The 12,550-nt window shown below is 52.0% G+C and overlaps 1 protein-coding gene across 1 annotated transcript in view; it reads right to left on the minus strand.

Annotated features, from left to right (window-relative positions):
* Positions 1 to 468: 468 nt before the first annotated feature.
* Positions 469 to 12,550, minus strand: part of FCRL4 (Fc receptor like 4) — a 19,937-nt gene continuing 7,855 nt past the window's right edge. Inside the window, exons 6-12 of the mRNA XM_035009575.1 lie at positions 11,974 to 12,421; positions 6,437 to 6,534; positions 5,328 to 5,355; positions 4,204 to 4,286; positions 3,912 to 3,980; positions 1,427 to 1,458; positions 469 to 1,327 (exon numbers count right to left, since the gene is read on the minus strand). Of these exons, the coding sequence (XP_034865466.1) occupies positions 1,211 to 1,327; positions 1,427 to 1,458; positions 3,912 to 3,980; positions 4,204 to 4,286; positions 5,328 to 5,355; positions 6,437 to 6,534; positions 11,974 to 12,421 (875 nt within the window). The 3' untranslated portion in view covers positions 469 to 1,210. The remainder of the gene's footprint in view (positions 1,328 to 1,426; positions 1,459 to 3,911; positions 3,981 to 4,203; positions 4,287 to 5,327; positions 5,356 to 6,436; positions 6,535 to 11,973; positions 12,422 to 12,550) is intronic.

A 12,550-nucleotide genomic window follows, 5' to 3' on the forward strand; every position in this document is an offset into this window, starting at 1 on the left:
TTCCCACTGTGTGGATTTTGTTGATTGTAGCCCTGTGGTACCATCTCATGGTGTTATGTTGTAGCTCCGTGTATTTCCTGTAAGCTGCTGGTTGCGTCTAGAAGCTTGATTGGACTCAGTTTTGATATTTTGGGCATGAATACGTTGTAGGTAACATTGAATACTTCCATCAGGAAGCACATAATATTAGGCTATTTGGTTTTTGATAGAACCTAATCAGTAGGTGTCCCATGAAATATCTGGTCAAAATAGTGGTTTGCTGTTTCTTTCATTCTTTCTTCATTTACTGGAAGAATTATTTATTCCCACATCAACTATTTGGTGGTGGGGAAATAGCATTTGGAGAATGCAACCTGTGGAAATGTGCTCACTGCTGTCGGATTGCTAATTATTTCTAGGCCTTTTCAGTGGACAGACCTAGGAAATAAATATCTTAAAAAAAAAAAACAGGGTTTGACGTCAGCTTATGCTGATAACTTCCAACTCAAATTTAGATTTGTATGGCTATTAGTTAACTTTTTAATTCAATTTTTAAAATTTCTTTTCTCTAATGTTAAAAATCTTTGTCTGAAATAACATTAACATAGTTGCCTTTTGCTTTTGGAAGCTCAGCCTCGAGCCTGCTTCTCTAGCTCTTCAGATGATTTTGTAAAGTACCTAATATCTTGTTTAAATTCTTTTCTCTGTAAACCACTGGAGTGGATTATTTTGTCTGCAACTGAATCCTGACGGTATAAACAGTATAAGCAGGAGGGGTGGCTCTGGGCATTGTCTGGGAAGGACCTAGGCACCACTCATAGCTAAGCCAACTGATGCAGATGATCCCCAGTGGGACAGTTGTTGGAGACTCATTGAGCAGAGACCTGAGTCACTCAGTCGTGTCTACGTGCAAATTCCAATTCACCAAAATTTGTGCTTCTGCCTTTCAACAGGAGTACTTCTTCCCCATTTTTCCTTTCCCCTAAATCAGACCCTGAGGAACACATCAGGTTAGGCTCAGAGCAGGTGCGCAGGGTCTTGTCTCCCCCGTGGACTCTGGTCACTTGAGCAAGTCTCTCAGTGGCCGCCCCATCACCATTTCAGAGCAGGTGAATTAGGAGTCCCGGATGTGAATGAACACTGGCAAGAAGAACTGGTACGTTGGAACCAGTTCGTCACTCCAAGGACCCCGAGGACAGCACTGAGCTGGGGGTTTTGGATCAGGGACAAGTCATGCGAATTGGACATTCTCATAACTTTCCACGGCGTCTTCATCCTGAGACCTGACCTCTCCAGCTGAGTCCTCTGGGAGCTGTGTCTTCACCGCAGAGTAGACAACTGAGCTGTGCTGGGGTGGAAAGGAGTTAGAAGAAGAACTGGAAAGAGAGAGGGAGGATGGGGCTGGCGGTAGCGGTGGGAGAGAAAACAGTCAGGGACTGATACTCACCTTGTCCTCTAGAGATGTTCTGGATGTGCTGGCTGTGGAGGGAAAGGGCCTCACTGAACTATGGGTATCACGACCTGTTTAGAACAGGCTGCAAGCTTTTCCCCAGAGGTTGGGAGCCATTGAACCTTTTCCACCCGTGGTTATGTTTCCCACACCCCAACCCCCTATGGCACATGTGATTTTCTCTTTTACCGTTTCTTAGCCCAGTCCTCTGCAAGTTCTTTATAAGCTCCATTGATCTGTAAGGTCTCTCCTTACTACCACACCAAGAAACCTTGCTCCCTTCCTTTACCAGATATCGACATAGAATGTCTCTCTGTTTTAACTTTTGCCTCTCCTAACTTAGAGCTCCTCCATCTCATCCTAACCTCAGAGCACCCCCGTGATTGCTCAGCAAGTTCCCATGAGAGTGCTTCAGGTGTGTGCCCATGGGAAAACCCTCTCTCACATTAGTGTGTTCTAGTTCTTAGTTTATTTCCATGGTTTTCTAGAGATGGAGCTGCAGTGAAGGGAGGGTTAGCAGGTGGGATTCGCCAGATCCTACATGTTAGAAATTAAGGGTCTCGGGGAACAGGATGGAAGCATCAGAGCCATTATGGAGACAGAGACCAAAAAAAGGGCCTCTGGGATAAGTGGGGCTTCTCTCGTTATCACCATATTCTTACCTTTAAGTAGTGAGCTACTTAAAATACGCTAGAACATGGATGAGTTGCAGAACATTATTATGTTAAGGGACAGAAGCCAGACAAAGAGACTACATTACATAGGTTTCCATTTACGTGAAATTGTAGAAAAACAAAGCTCTGGGGACAGAAAGTGGGTCAGTGGTGGTCAGGGTAGAGCTGGAAAAGTTATCTGCAAAGGGGCAGCAAGGGACTTTCTGGGGTGTTGGAAACATTCCACGTCTTGGGGGTGGCGGTGGGTCTGGGACTGGATACGTTTGTTAACATTAATTAAATTGTGCATTTTAAATTAGCGAGTTCTACCATATGTAGGTTATACCTCAATAAATCTGATTAAAACCAAACTTTGAGTGGAGTAGAAACTCGAGGGCATCACGCTAAGTACAATTATAGAACTTGAGTTGCACTTACGCGTTAGTATTTGTGTGTGTGCGTGTTCACACCGCTGACAGTACAATCTGTCTCTCTTACTGTGGATTACAATAAAAATGTTTGAGAGTCACCAGCCCAGAGGCTTGAGAGCGCTGACTCGCAGCCGGTGGTACTATCAACACATTGCCGAGGCGGCATGTGCCCCCAGGGACAGAGGACAAGAGTGTAGCCAAGGCGGCGTCTAGTAGGGCTGACGGGTACCAGGGGACTCCAGCAGCAGGAAGCTGGATGTGAGTGATGGGGGAAGGAGGCCCCTGAAGGGTCACAAGCACCCGCGGGGATGGGAGATGGCCAACTGTGCCAAAGGAGCTGCAGGGAGGAGCATCTGACAGGGAGCCTCAGAAGGGAGCGCGCACCACCTCACGCCGGGAGGACCCACTTCTGCGCCGGCCAGCCCGACAGCCGGCGCCAGCTCCCAAGCACCAGCTGGGTGCGTCCTTCCCGCTCAGGTCCTCCGCGCCCTCCAGGCCAGTGAGGGGTGGCAGCCACGGAAACAGAGAAGCCAGCTCCATCCTATGCTCCCGCCCCGGCAAGCTCCCATCCTGAAATTTGCCTGAACGAGTGGAGGGCCAGCTGTTCTAGTCGCTGAATTGAGACTGTGACAGTGTCCACCTGCCGTCCGTTACCTAAGAGACTGGAGAATGTGTTGAAAAGCCTGTGCTGCCAAAATGTTCATCCGAAGGGCCTGGGCAGATCTCCCACAGAGTAAAGTTTCAGGAAACAGTGGGAAACACAATTTTTGTAATGAAGTCACAGGTCTTACTTGTTCAGTGTATTGGTCACACAGGGTTGTTTATATGGACTAACTGAGCATTTGTCTACGCATATATATACATTATGTGAACATGTATCTATAAATGTTTTTACCACATAGTAGGTGGCTTGTAAACCTCATCACTTGACTACTTAATTCATTACTCAAAAGAAATTTTCTGGGGCACCTGGGTGGCTCAGTCGGTTGAGCGTCTGCCTTCAGCTTAGGTTATGATCCCGGGGTCCTGGGATCGAGTCTCGCATTGGCCTCCCTGCTCAGCGGGGAGTCTGCTTCTCCCTCTGCCCCTCCCCCCTCCCGCTCATGCGTGTTCTCTCTGTTAAATAAATAAATAAATCTTAAAAAAATTTCATACATACACCTTCACGATCATGATACCGATTAGAAGGATGTTCAATTTCTGTTCTGATCATCAGCAAAGATATATAATGGATTTTTTAGTGTCTTTTTTCTTTCTTTAGAATCTAAGCATCACTGCAGGGGTTTTTATCTGTCTTGTTTGCTGACTGACTCCTTGTACGTTCAGCAGTGCCTAGCACCTTGCTTATGTTGAATGAAGGAATATAGTTTGCACCCCGAATCTTCCCCAGGGACTTACCGGCCGCTTCTTGTCCCAGCTGAATAATCTGGATCTCAGAATACACCAAGCCTCCCTCTCCGGGGTGCCCTGCAAAGGAGAAACAGCGCTTTCTAGGCCGCCCCCCCAGAAGTATGCACCACACAGGCCTCTTCTAAAGCTCGTCCCCACGCTTCGTGGATGCAGGATGAAGTGGTGCTTTCCTGCGGGTCTGGGTTTGCGACCCCGTAAGGAGACCAGGACTCCGCCAGGCCTCAAGCACATTATCTCTCCCTGGCTCCAGTGGGAGCGGCTTCCCTGCGGGGCTTCTCACCATTGTCATATAACCGCTGCAGTTCCACTGGGGCAGGGCACCCGGCACGGGGCGACTTTCCTTGGCCTGGGGCGGGAGGGCTCCTGTGAGAGATGGAACCGCATGATCATCCCTGGAACGGCATACGGTGCACGGCAGCGGGATGGCCAGAGAGGGAGGGGCACGGGGGGGTGCCAGCCGAAAGCAGGGGACCCGGGACCCAGAGAGGGAGGGGTACGGGGGGGGGTGCCAGCCGAAAGCAGGGAACTCGGGACCCAGAGAGGGAGGGGCACGGGGGGGCGCCAGCCGAAAGCAGGGGACCTGGGACCAAGGGGGGCGCATAACGAGGTTGGGGGAGCAGGAGGGGAGGGGTCAGCAGATGGCAGGGGACCGGGACCGGGAATGGTTTAACTGGACATTCAGTAGGTCCATATAGAGCCCGATTGTTTTTGAGAGCAACTGGAGGACCACGGTGTGGCGGGCTGCAGGGAACAGGCTGACCACTCTCTGACAGCTTCGTAACAACCACCTCAGAGACAGAGCGACCACTCTCAATTGGTTAAAATCCTCGCCTCATCCCCAGGAGGTGGTGACTCCGTGTCTTCACACTGTCCCACCTGGACAAGTCAGGAAGGAACTAGACACCGTCTGTGCCCCAAGTCACTGGCTACCACTGGCTACCACCCAAGCCTGAGACACGCAGGACCATGTTTTCCAAACCAAAGTTAAAGATACAAAGTCTGAGGAGCACATGTGCACGTGTGGGGCAAAAGAAAATGATTCGAAACCGAGACTTCCTGGAAAATCTGGCACAGTCACTGGGCACGTATTTACAGCCACGCATCGTCTGACTGGGGTGTTAGCTGCGCCACAAATATTGTGTGCCCACCTAGAAGACCTATCATCTTTGGTATCACCCATTTGGATGAGTGGATAAATTTCAAATAACAAATGGATCCAAATACCTGCAAAATCCATGATAGGAACTATTAGAAGGTTCTGTAAGTTGTGATTTGGGTCATTTCAAGGGATGTGAAAATGCGGGCACCTAGCCACAGGGACAGGGAGACAGGACTTGACCTAATTGTGTGAACCCACAGTTCTGCATATTCTATTCTTGGAAGACCCGAAGGCTGAGGCCTCACCTGGCTGTGTTTCCCAGAAAACCATCTCCTGCAAAACAAAGCAAAGGCACGTTCGTGTCAGCAGAGGGAGCTCGTTCTCAAACAGTTCCCACACACAAACTGCCTTAGGTCATCAGAAAGAGTCAATTCAAGCATGCACCCTGTCCTCAATTTTTAGGAAAACGATCTGGAAAAGAATGGAACAAAGTGCATAACTTGCTGGGGACAGGGCTGCACATTCCTGGGTCAAACATGCAATTACTTGAGACTTGATTAAGGTTGAAGGCTGTGAAGATACACCTCAAGAAACACTAAATAGGACCAAATAGTCTGGCAGGCAGAGCAGTGAGGGGCTGCAGGCGGACTTTGAGGAGCATCCGTGGTCATGCCCGGAGGAGCCTCGGGCTCCCACTCCAGCTCCAGGTCGTCAAGAAGGCTCGTCATCCAAAGCAGCGCATGCAGGGGACAGGGACGGTGCTGAGAACAATGTGATGGGTTGAACGGAACTGATTTAAACCAAGAGACAGAGTTGGAGGGTGTGGGTAATTGTCCTAGAGCCGGAACAGCTTCTGTGCCCATCTCCCACACGAGGCTCTCTAGCACCTGAAACTAGTCTGAGCTGGGCCAAGGCAAGAAGCCTCTGGAAGTGCGACTCTCCCCCAGGTAAGGGAGGAGCTGGTGGGCTGGCCTGGGGGGACTCCAGCCCTTGGAGCGCAGGATGGCGGGTTCGGGCTTTGGCTCGGGGAAGTCTCCGAGGAGGAGGAAGGATGTGGATTAACCAGCTCCCATTCTCAGAGCCCTGTGACATATTGTGACTGCCCGTTTATGGGGGATTTAGAATGGGCTGAAGTGTGTAGTTGACGAGTCTGTATGAGCCAAAAAACTGCCCAGAGAAACAGTTTGGGTTAAGTTTTTGAAACTTTACATAAAAAAATTGCACTTCCTTCCTTAGTGAACCCAACTAGCACAAGCAACCCTCACCAACAGCGTCTGTTCAGCTCCCCTCCGTGAAGGGTGTAGGTCTGTGGGTGTTGGGGTGGTGAGAGGGAGAATGGTGGGCATGCTGGTGACCGAGGTGCTTGGCAGGGACAGGGCATGGCCTCTAGCAGAGGGTAAGAGAGAGCACAAACCTGACTTCCACTGGTGCTGGTGGCAAATCCACAGGGCCACCGCCAGGAGAAGAATGCTGAGCAGCCCCCCAGTGGCTCCCACAGCAACAAGGCCGCTTCTGTTCCCCGGAGTGCCTGAGGGGGAAGAGCCTGCGTGAGCCCCGGGGAGAGGGCCATGATGCCCCGGCACCTTTCCTCAACGCGGCTGGGGTCCTGAGCCCTGGGGCGGGGAGGGATCTAACGGACAAGGGCGAGGCCAGGGCTGGTGCACACAGGAGGCAGATTTCCGCTCCGGGACGGGACTCTGTGCTCTGGTAGGAGGTGCAGGCTGAGGGTCTGGGGGGGCCGTGGCAGAAGCGGAGAATGCAGCCAGCTCTCTCCACCGACCCACCGACATCGGTTCAAAAATCAGCATTTGCGGGGCATCTCTCTCTTTCTCTGTATGCCCATCTTCTAGTAATCTGGCCTCGGGAATTTCCGCAGGCCACCTGGGAAGATGTGGCCTGACGCTGCTGTGTCAGCCCTTCAGTAGGACAGGCACTCCCCACTGGGCACTCGTGGACCAGCAGCACCATTACAAAACCACAGTGGGACACCACAGGGAAACAGCACCGTCTCCATCCTTAGAGAAGCTCCAAAGGGGAGGAGAGAAGCTGGTGGGAGCAACACACTCAGCTGGTGGGGTTTCTGATTTTCCACTGGGTCCGTTCTCCTATCTTCTCATTCAAGAGACTTCATTTGGCAGATTCGTTCACTCATTGAGCCGACATTTCCTGAGCCCTGCCATGCCAGGCCTTGAGGACAGAGCAGTGAACGGGACAGTGAGGTCCCTGCCCTCCAGGAGTTTATAGCCCAGGGAGGGGAGGCAGACAATAAACACACAGGTACATTTGTGAAAAAGCAAACGTGGAATAAGAAGGGCAAGGAGTGGGGGGGTGGGTAGAGGTGCTTTGCGTGCAGATCCTTGGTCCCCAGGTAAACCAAATTCAGACTTTGGATGCCAGTGCCACTGAATTACACAGAGAACATTCACATATCAGAACGACAGCACCACGGACGATAATTCCCGGTTATGGCGTGGTGTTCTGCATCTATGATTCCTGCCACAAAGCAGGCACTCGGTACACATGGCCACTGGCCGTTGGTGACATTTGTCTCCACGCTTTCCCTCCCTGACAAAGTCAACAAACCCGACCTATGAGTGGTTCCACCGGCAGATAGTAGTTCATGGGGGTCATGAGCCCAGCCTCCCCACCATGACAGCTAAACCAGAGGAGTGGAGTGCCGGGGAGAGATCCACGGGCAGAGCAGCTTGGCTGCTGTGTCCTAGAGTGAATCTTCCCGATTGCCTGCTGGGGCAAGCACCTGTGCAAAAAAAAAGTCAGCCTTCTGCTGGGTACCTGGGGTTCCAGACCTAATGAGTGAAGGGCAAATCTTTCCCCTTCCTGGTAACTCTATCTCCTAGAAGAAATGTCTACTCTGGGAAGAGTTGAAATTTCTCTTAGTTCAAAAGGCACAGAACAGTTATGCACCAACAAATAAGAGAGTCTAGAAGAAATGGGTACATTCCTAAAGGCATACAACCAGCCAGGACCGAATCATGAAGATTAGACAGACCAGTGATGAATAGGAGATTGACTCAGTAATAAACCCTCCCACCAAAGAAAGCCCAGGCCAGATGGTGTCACTGGTGGGTTCTACCAAACACTTAAAGAAGAGTTAACTCCAAACCTCTCAAAGTCTTCCACAAAACTGAAGAGGAGTGAACATTTCCAAACTCATTTTATGAGGCCGGCATCACCCTGACACCAAAGTCAGATAAGGACACGACGAGAAAAGTACAGACCAGTGTGGCTGATGAATATAGAAGCAAAGATTTCCAAAGAAGATATATGAGTAGCCAATGGGCACATGACCAGGGGCTCAACATCACTGATCATCAGGGAAATGCAAATCAAAACCACAGTGAGATATCAGCTCACACCTGTTAGAATGGCCATTATCAAAATGACAAGAAGTAGCAAGTGTTAGTGAGGACTTGGAGAAAAGGAGCCCCCCGTGCACTGTTGGTGGGAACGTAGGCTGGTGCAGCCACTGTGGAAAACAGGATGGAGGCTCCTCACACATTTAGAAATAGAACTTCTATATGATCCAGCAATCTCACTTCTGGAGATGTATTTGAAGAAAATGAAATCACTATCTGGAAGAGACATCTGCCTCCCCATGTTTACTGCAGTAGCCAAGACACAGAAACAACCTAAGTGTCCACTAACGGACAAACGGATCAAGAAAATACGGTACACATCACCATGTATATATCCAATGGGATACTACCCGGCTGTGAAAACGATAGCCTGCCATTTTCAACGACATGAACGAAACTTGAGAACATCATGCTCAGTGAAATCAGTCAGACGGAAAGACAAATACTGTAAGAGTTCACTTAGATGTGGAACCTAAAAACACTGAAGTCATAGAAACAGAATGACGGGTGATTGCCAGGGGCTTTGCGGGGTGAGGGAAGGGCAGGGCGTTTGTCACAGGTCATCAACTTCCAGTTATAAGAGGAGTGAGTTCTGGGGACATGATGCACAATGTGGTGACTATGTTAACAACACCGTATCACCACCTATGTCCCCGCCACACGCACCCACGCACGATAATTATCTGTGGTGACAGAGGGGTTAAATAACCCTATTGCTGTAATCATTTCTCACAAGATACATTGAGCAAATCGCTAAGTTGTATACCCTGAATTTATACAATGTTATATGTCAACTATATCTCAAGGAAGGTGGGGGATAAAAGAGAACAGTGTAGACTCTATAACTAGTTTGGCGGGTTAAAATCCCCAGCTCCTCCACGTCCTAGCTGTGTGGCCAGGGAAAAGTATGTAGTCCCCCTGTGCCTCGGTTTTCTTATCTGTAACACGGGGAGGATGGTAACCAAGTATCACTGTGGGTGTTGGATTCAATGACGTGTTGGACGTCAAGTGCTGTGAACCGTCCCTGGCTCGCGGTGCGTGCTGTTTCTGTGTATCAGCTCTTCTCTGGTGCCCCTCACACTGCGCCTGGGCCCTCAGGAACTTCATGCTCCCCTCGATCAGCTCAGGGGACACCCCCACACCTTAGCTTGCACCCACACAGCACCACCCTGGCCAACATTGACCCATTCTATGGACCGAATTGTGTCTACCCCCAAATTCATGTGCTGACGCAGCTCTAACCCCCAGTGTGCCGGTTTTGGGGATGGGGCCTTTGGGAGGTCAGGTTTAGACGAGGTTGGGGGGGTGGGCCCTCCTGATGGGATTAGTGTCCTTACAAGAAGAGACACCAGAGACACCTCTCTCTCTCTCACGCCTCTTTGCCGTGTGAGGACACACCTGCTCCAAGAAGGCAGCTGTCTGCAAGAAAGAAGGCTCTCCCCAGAACCTGACCACACTGGTACCCTGATCTCAGACTTCCGGCCTCCAGGGCTGTGAGAAATGAATTTCTGTTGCTAAAACCGCATGAGCTAAGACAGCCCACGTTAGCCTGGTGCTCCAGGCTACTGCAGAGTTTCCCTGCTGCTAGAAATTCTCCCATTTCTGAGCCCAGAGATTTTGCGTAAGGTCCACGAATAGAAAAGGTCTAGTAAGAAATCCCTGCTCTGCCATATGTCACCTGAATCCTTGACATCTGCTTACTCTCTGAGATCACCTGTTTCCTTAACAGAGGACGACGTCTGCCTTGCAGGCTCGTGCAAGCCAGCCCAGTGCCATGTGTGAGCAGCCAGCTGGCTGCCCGGAGCTCAGGAGGTGGACGCATTCTACTGACCTTAACTCCAAGGGGAGGATGAACACCTTCACACAGGTGTGCATTTCCAACAGACTCCTCACTGCCCTCTTCAGGGAGTGTAGCCTTGGGCTCCCCAAGGACACTTTTCAGTACAAGAGCCTTCCTGGATAAGCAGCCCTCCCGCCTTCAGAGCCCCTCTGGGTTTCCGGGCCGGCACGTCTTCGGGGGGTGAGGGGAGGGTGCCCCTTGGCAGCTTGTTGCTCTGCTGACCTCTTCTCCCTCTTGAAATGCCATCCACACGACCACCAGGCTCAGTCTCTGCCCCTCTGTGCTGGGGGTTGCACCCACTCTTACTGTTCACTGAGAAGTTTCCAGAGTGAGAAGCACATAGTCCGTGGCATCTGCTGGTGGGAAGACCTGCCCGGGGAGGGCCCCTTGGTCACAGGACCCGCCTCGAGGGAGCTGAGGGGAAAACTGCAGAGCAGCTGGGCCGCCCGTGTAGAGGCCCCTTCCCACAGCTGCTGCCCCGACTGTTCAGGGTCATGGCTCTGTCAGGGCTCAGCGCTCACAGAGACTGCATGGTTCTCTGCCTGTGTAGCATGGTGGGAGGACAGCGGGCACTGGCCTGTGGGCTCCTTTGGAGGACTGGCAATGCCCTCTTTGTCTCTGAGCCAAGTGATTGTGTGGAAGTGTATACCCTTTGTGGCCTTGTGCACATTACCAAACCTTTCTGAGCTTCATGCTCCTTTTCTGTAGAATGGAGATACCGATATCTTGGTCTTCTGGGATTGTTACTATGGTCAGTAAAACGGCGTGTGTAAAATTCACTTATTCCGTAGATACTTACTGAGTGCCTAACATGGGCTAAGCCCTAGTCCAGGCACCCGGGATACAATAGTGGTCAGAATAAAGAGCTGCCTTCGTGAGGTGAGCACGGGGGAAGTGGGAGGGACAGAGACAGGGCACGGCAGGTGGGGATTAGTGCTTCGAGGAAGAATCCAGGGGAGTCTGGAGATGGGGTGCCAGGGTGAAGGGCTCCTGTGTTACACAGGTGGTTTGGGAAGGTCTCCCTAAAGAGGGGAGTAGACTCCTGGGGGAGGTGAGAGGTGAGCATGAGGATATCACAGAAGAGCAGTGCAAAGGCCTTGAGGTGGGATCATGACTGGAAGGCTTGAGGAAGATACAGGGGGTCATGGTGGTTAGAGTGGAGGAGGGGAGGGGAGGAAGGGGGGAGATCAGGTCAGAGCAGCAGGGCCTCGGGGGCCAATGAGGATGATGGCTGCCACTCTGAAGGAGGTGGGGAGCCAAAGGAGGATTTTGTGCAGAAGAGCAACATGACTTAGAGTTTCCTTCTGATGCTGCACTGGGAATAGACTGTGCGCAGCAAAGGTGAAGCAGAAGGCCAGCGAGGATGTCACGCAGTAGCCCAGGGAAGGAGCCCTGGTGGCTTGGGCCGGGGGTGGCAGTGGAAGTGGGGGAAATGAGTCACAGCCTCGCTATATCCTGAAGGTAGAGCCAGCAGGACTGGCAGGTGGATTAAATGTGGAAGACAAAATTAGAAGAAGAGTCAAGAACGAACCCCGAGTTTTGGCCTAGGCAAGTAGGAGAGCACCCAGGGGTGCTCTGGGCCATGAAGACTCACGGAGAGGCGAGGACCCTGCAGCGCGGTTAACCGGCTCATGCTGCTCTTTGACGTCAACACACGGTGGAGCAGAGTACAGACAAACTGTCTCCGGGGCGTGACAAGGCTCCTGGCCAGCACTCCCTCACTGGAGAACTCACCGTAACCTGAGTATTAATATCTGCGTGAGGAAACTGCGTATCGCCACGGAAGGCGGCCGAATGGAGCCAGAAAGGGGACAATCACCAGGAGGGCTGGCCATGTCCACCCCTAACCTGAGAGCACTGAGCACGAACAAGGTCCACGGAGACTCAATCTCACCTGTGACGGTGACGTTCAGGGCCCCGCTGCGGGCCAGGCCGTGGCCATTGTCCGCCACGCAGTAGTAGCCACCCGCATGGCTCTCCCCGACGGCAGGGATCTCCAGCTCTGCTCTCCGGGAACGCTGGCGCTTGCTCCCCACACTCTCCCCCGTGTCCTCTCTGTGCCAGAAGAACGTGGTGTCCCCTGTGCCTTCAGCCACAGAGCAGACGAGGACCAGACGCTCCCCTGCCAGCACCTGTCCCCCCTGGGGCTGGGTCTCCAGGAGCACTGCCGACACCGGGACACCTGCGTGAACGAGACAGGGCAGGTGAGGGCAGGTGAGGCCAGGTGAGGGCAGGTGAGGCCAGGTGAGGGCAGGTGAGGGCAGGTGAGGGCAGGTGAGGCCAGGTGAGGGCAGGTGAGGGCAGGTGAGGC

Source organism: Mirounga leonina, unplaced genomic scaffold (assembly GCF_011800145.1).
Source record: "Mirounga leonina isolate KUSES-001 unplaced genomic scaffold, KU_Mleo_1.0 Mir_154, whole genome shotgun sequence".
Taxonomy (NCBI): domain Eukaryota; kingdom Metazoa; phylum Chordata; class Mammalia; order Carnivora; family Phocidae; genus Mirounga; species Mirounga leonina.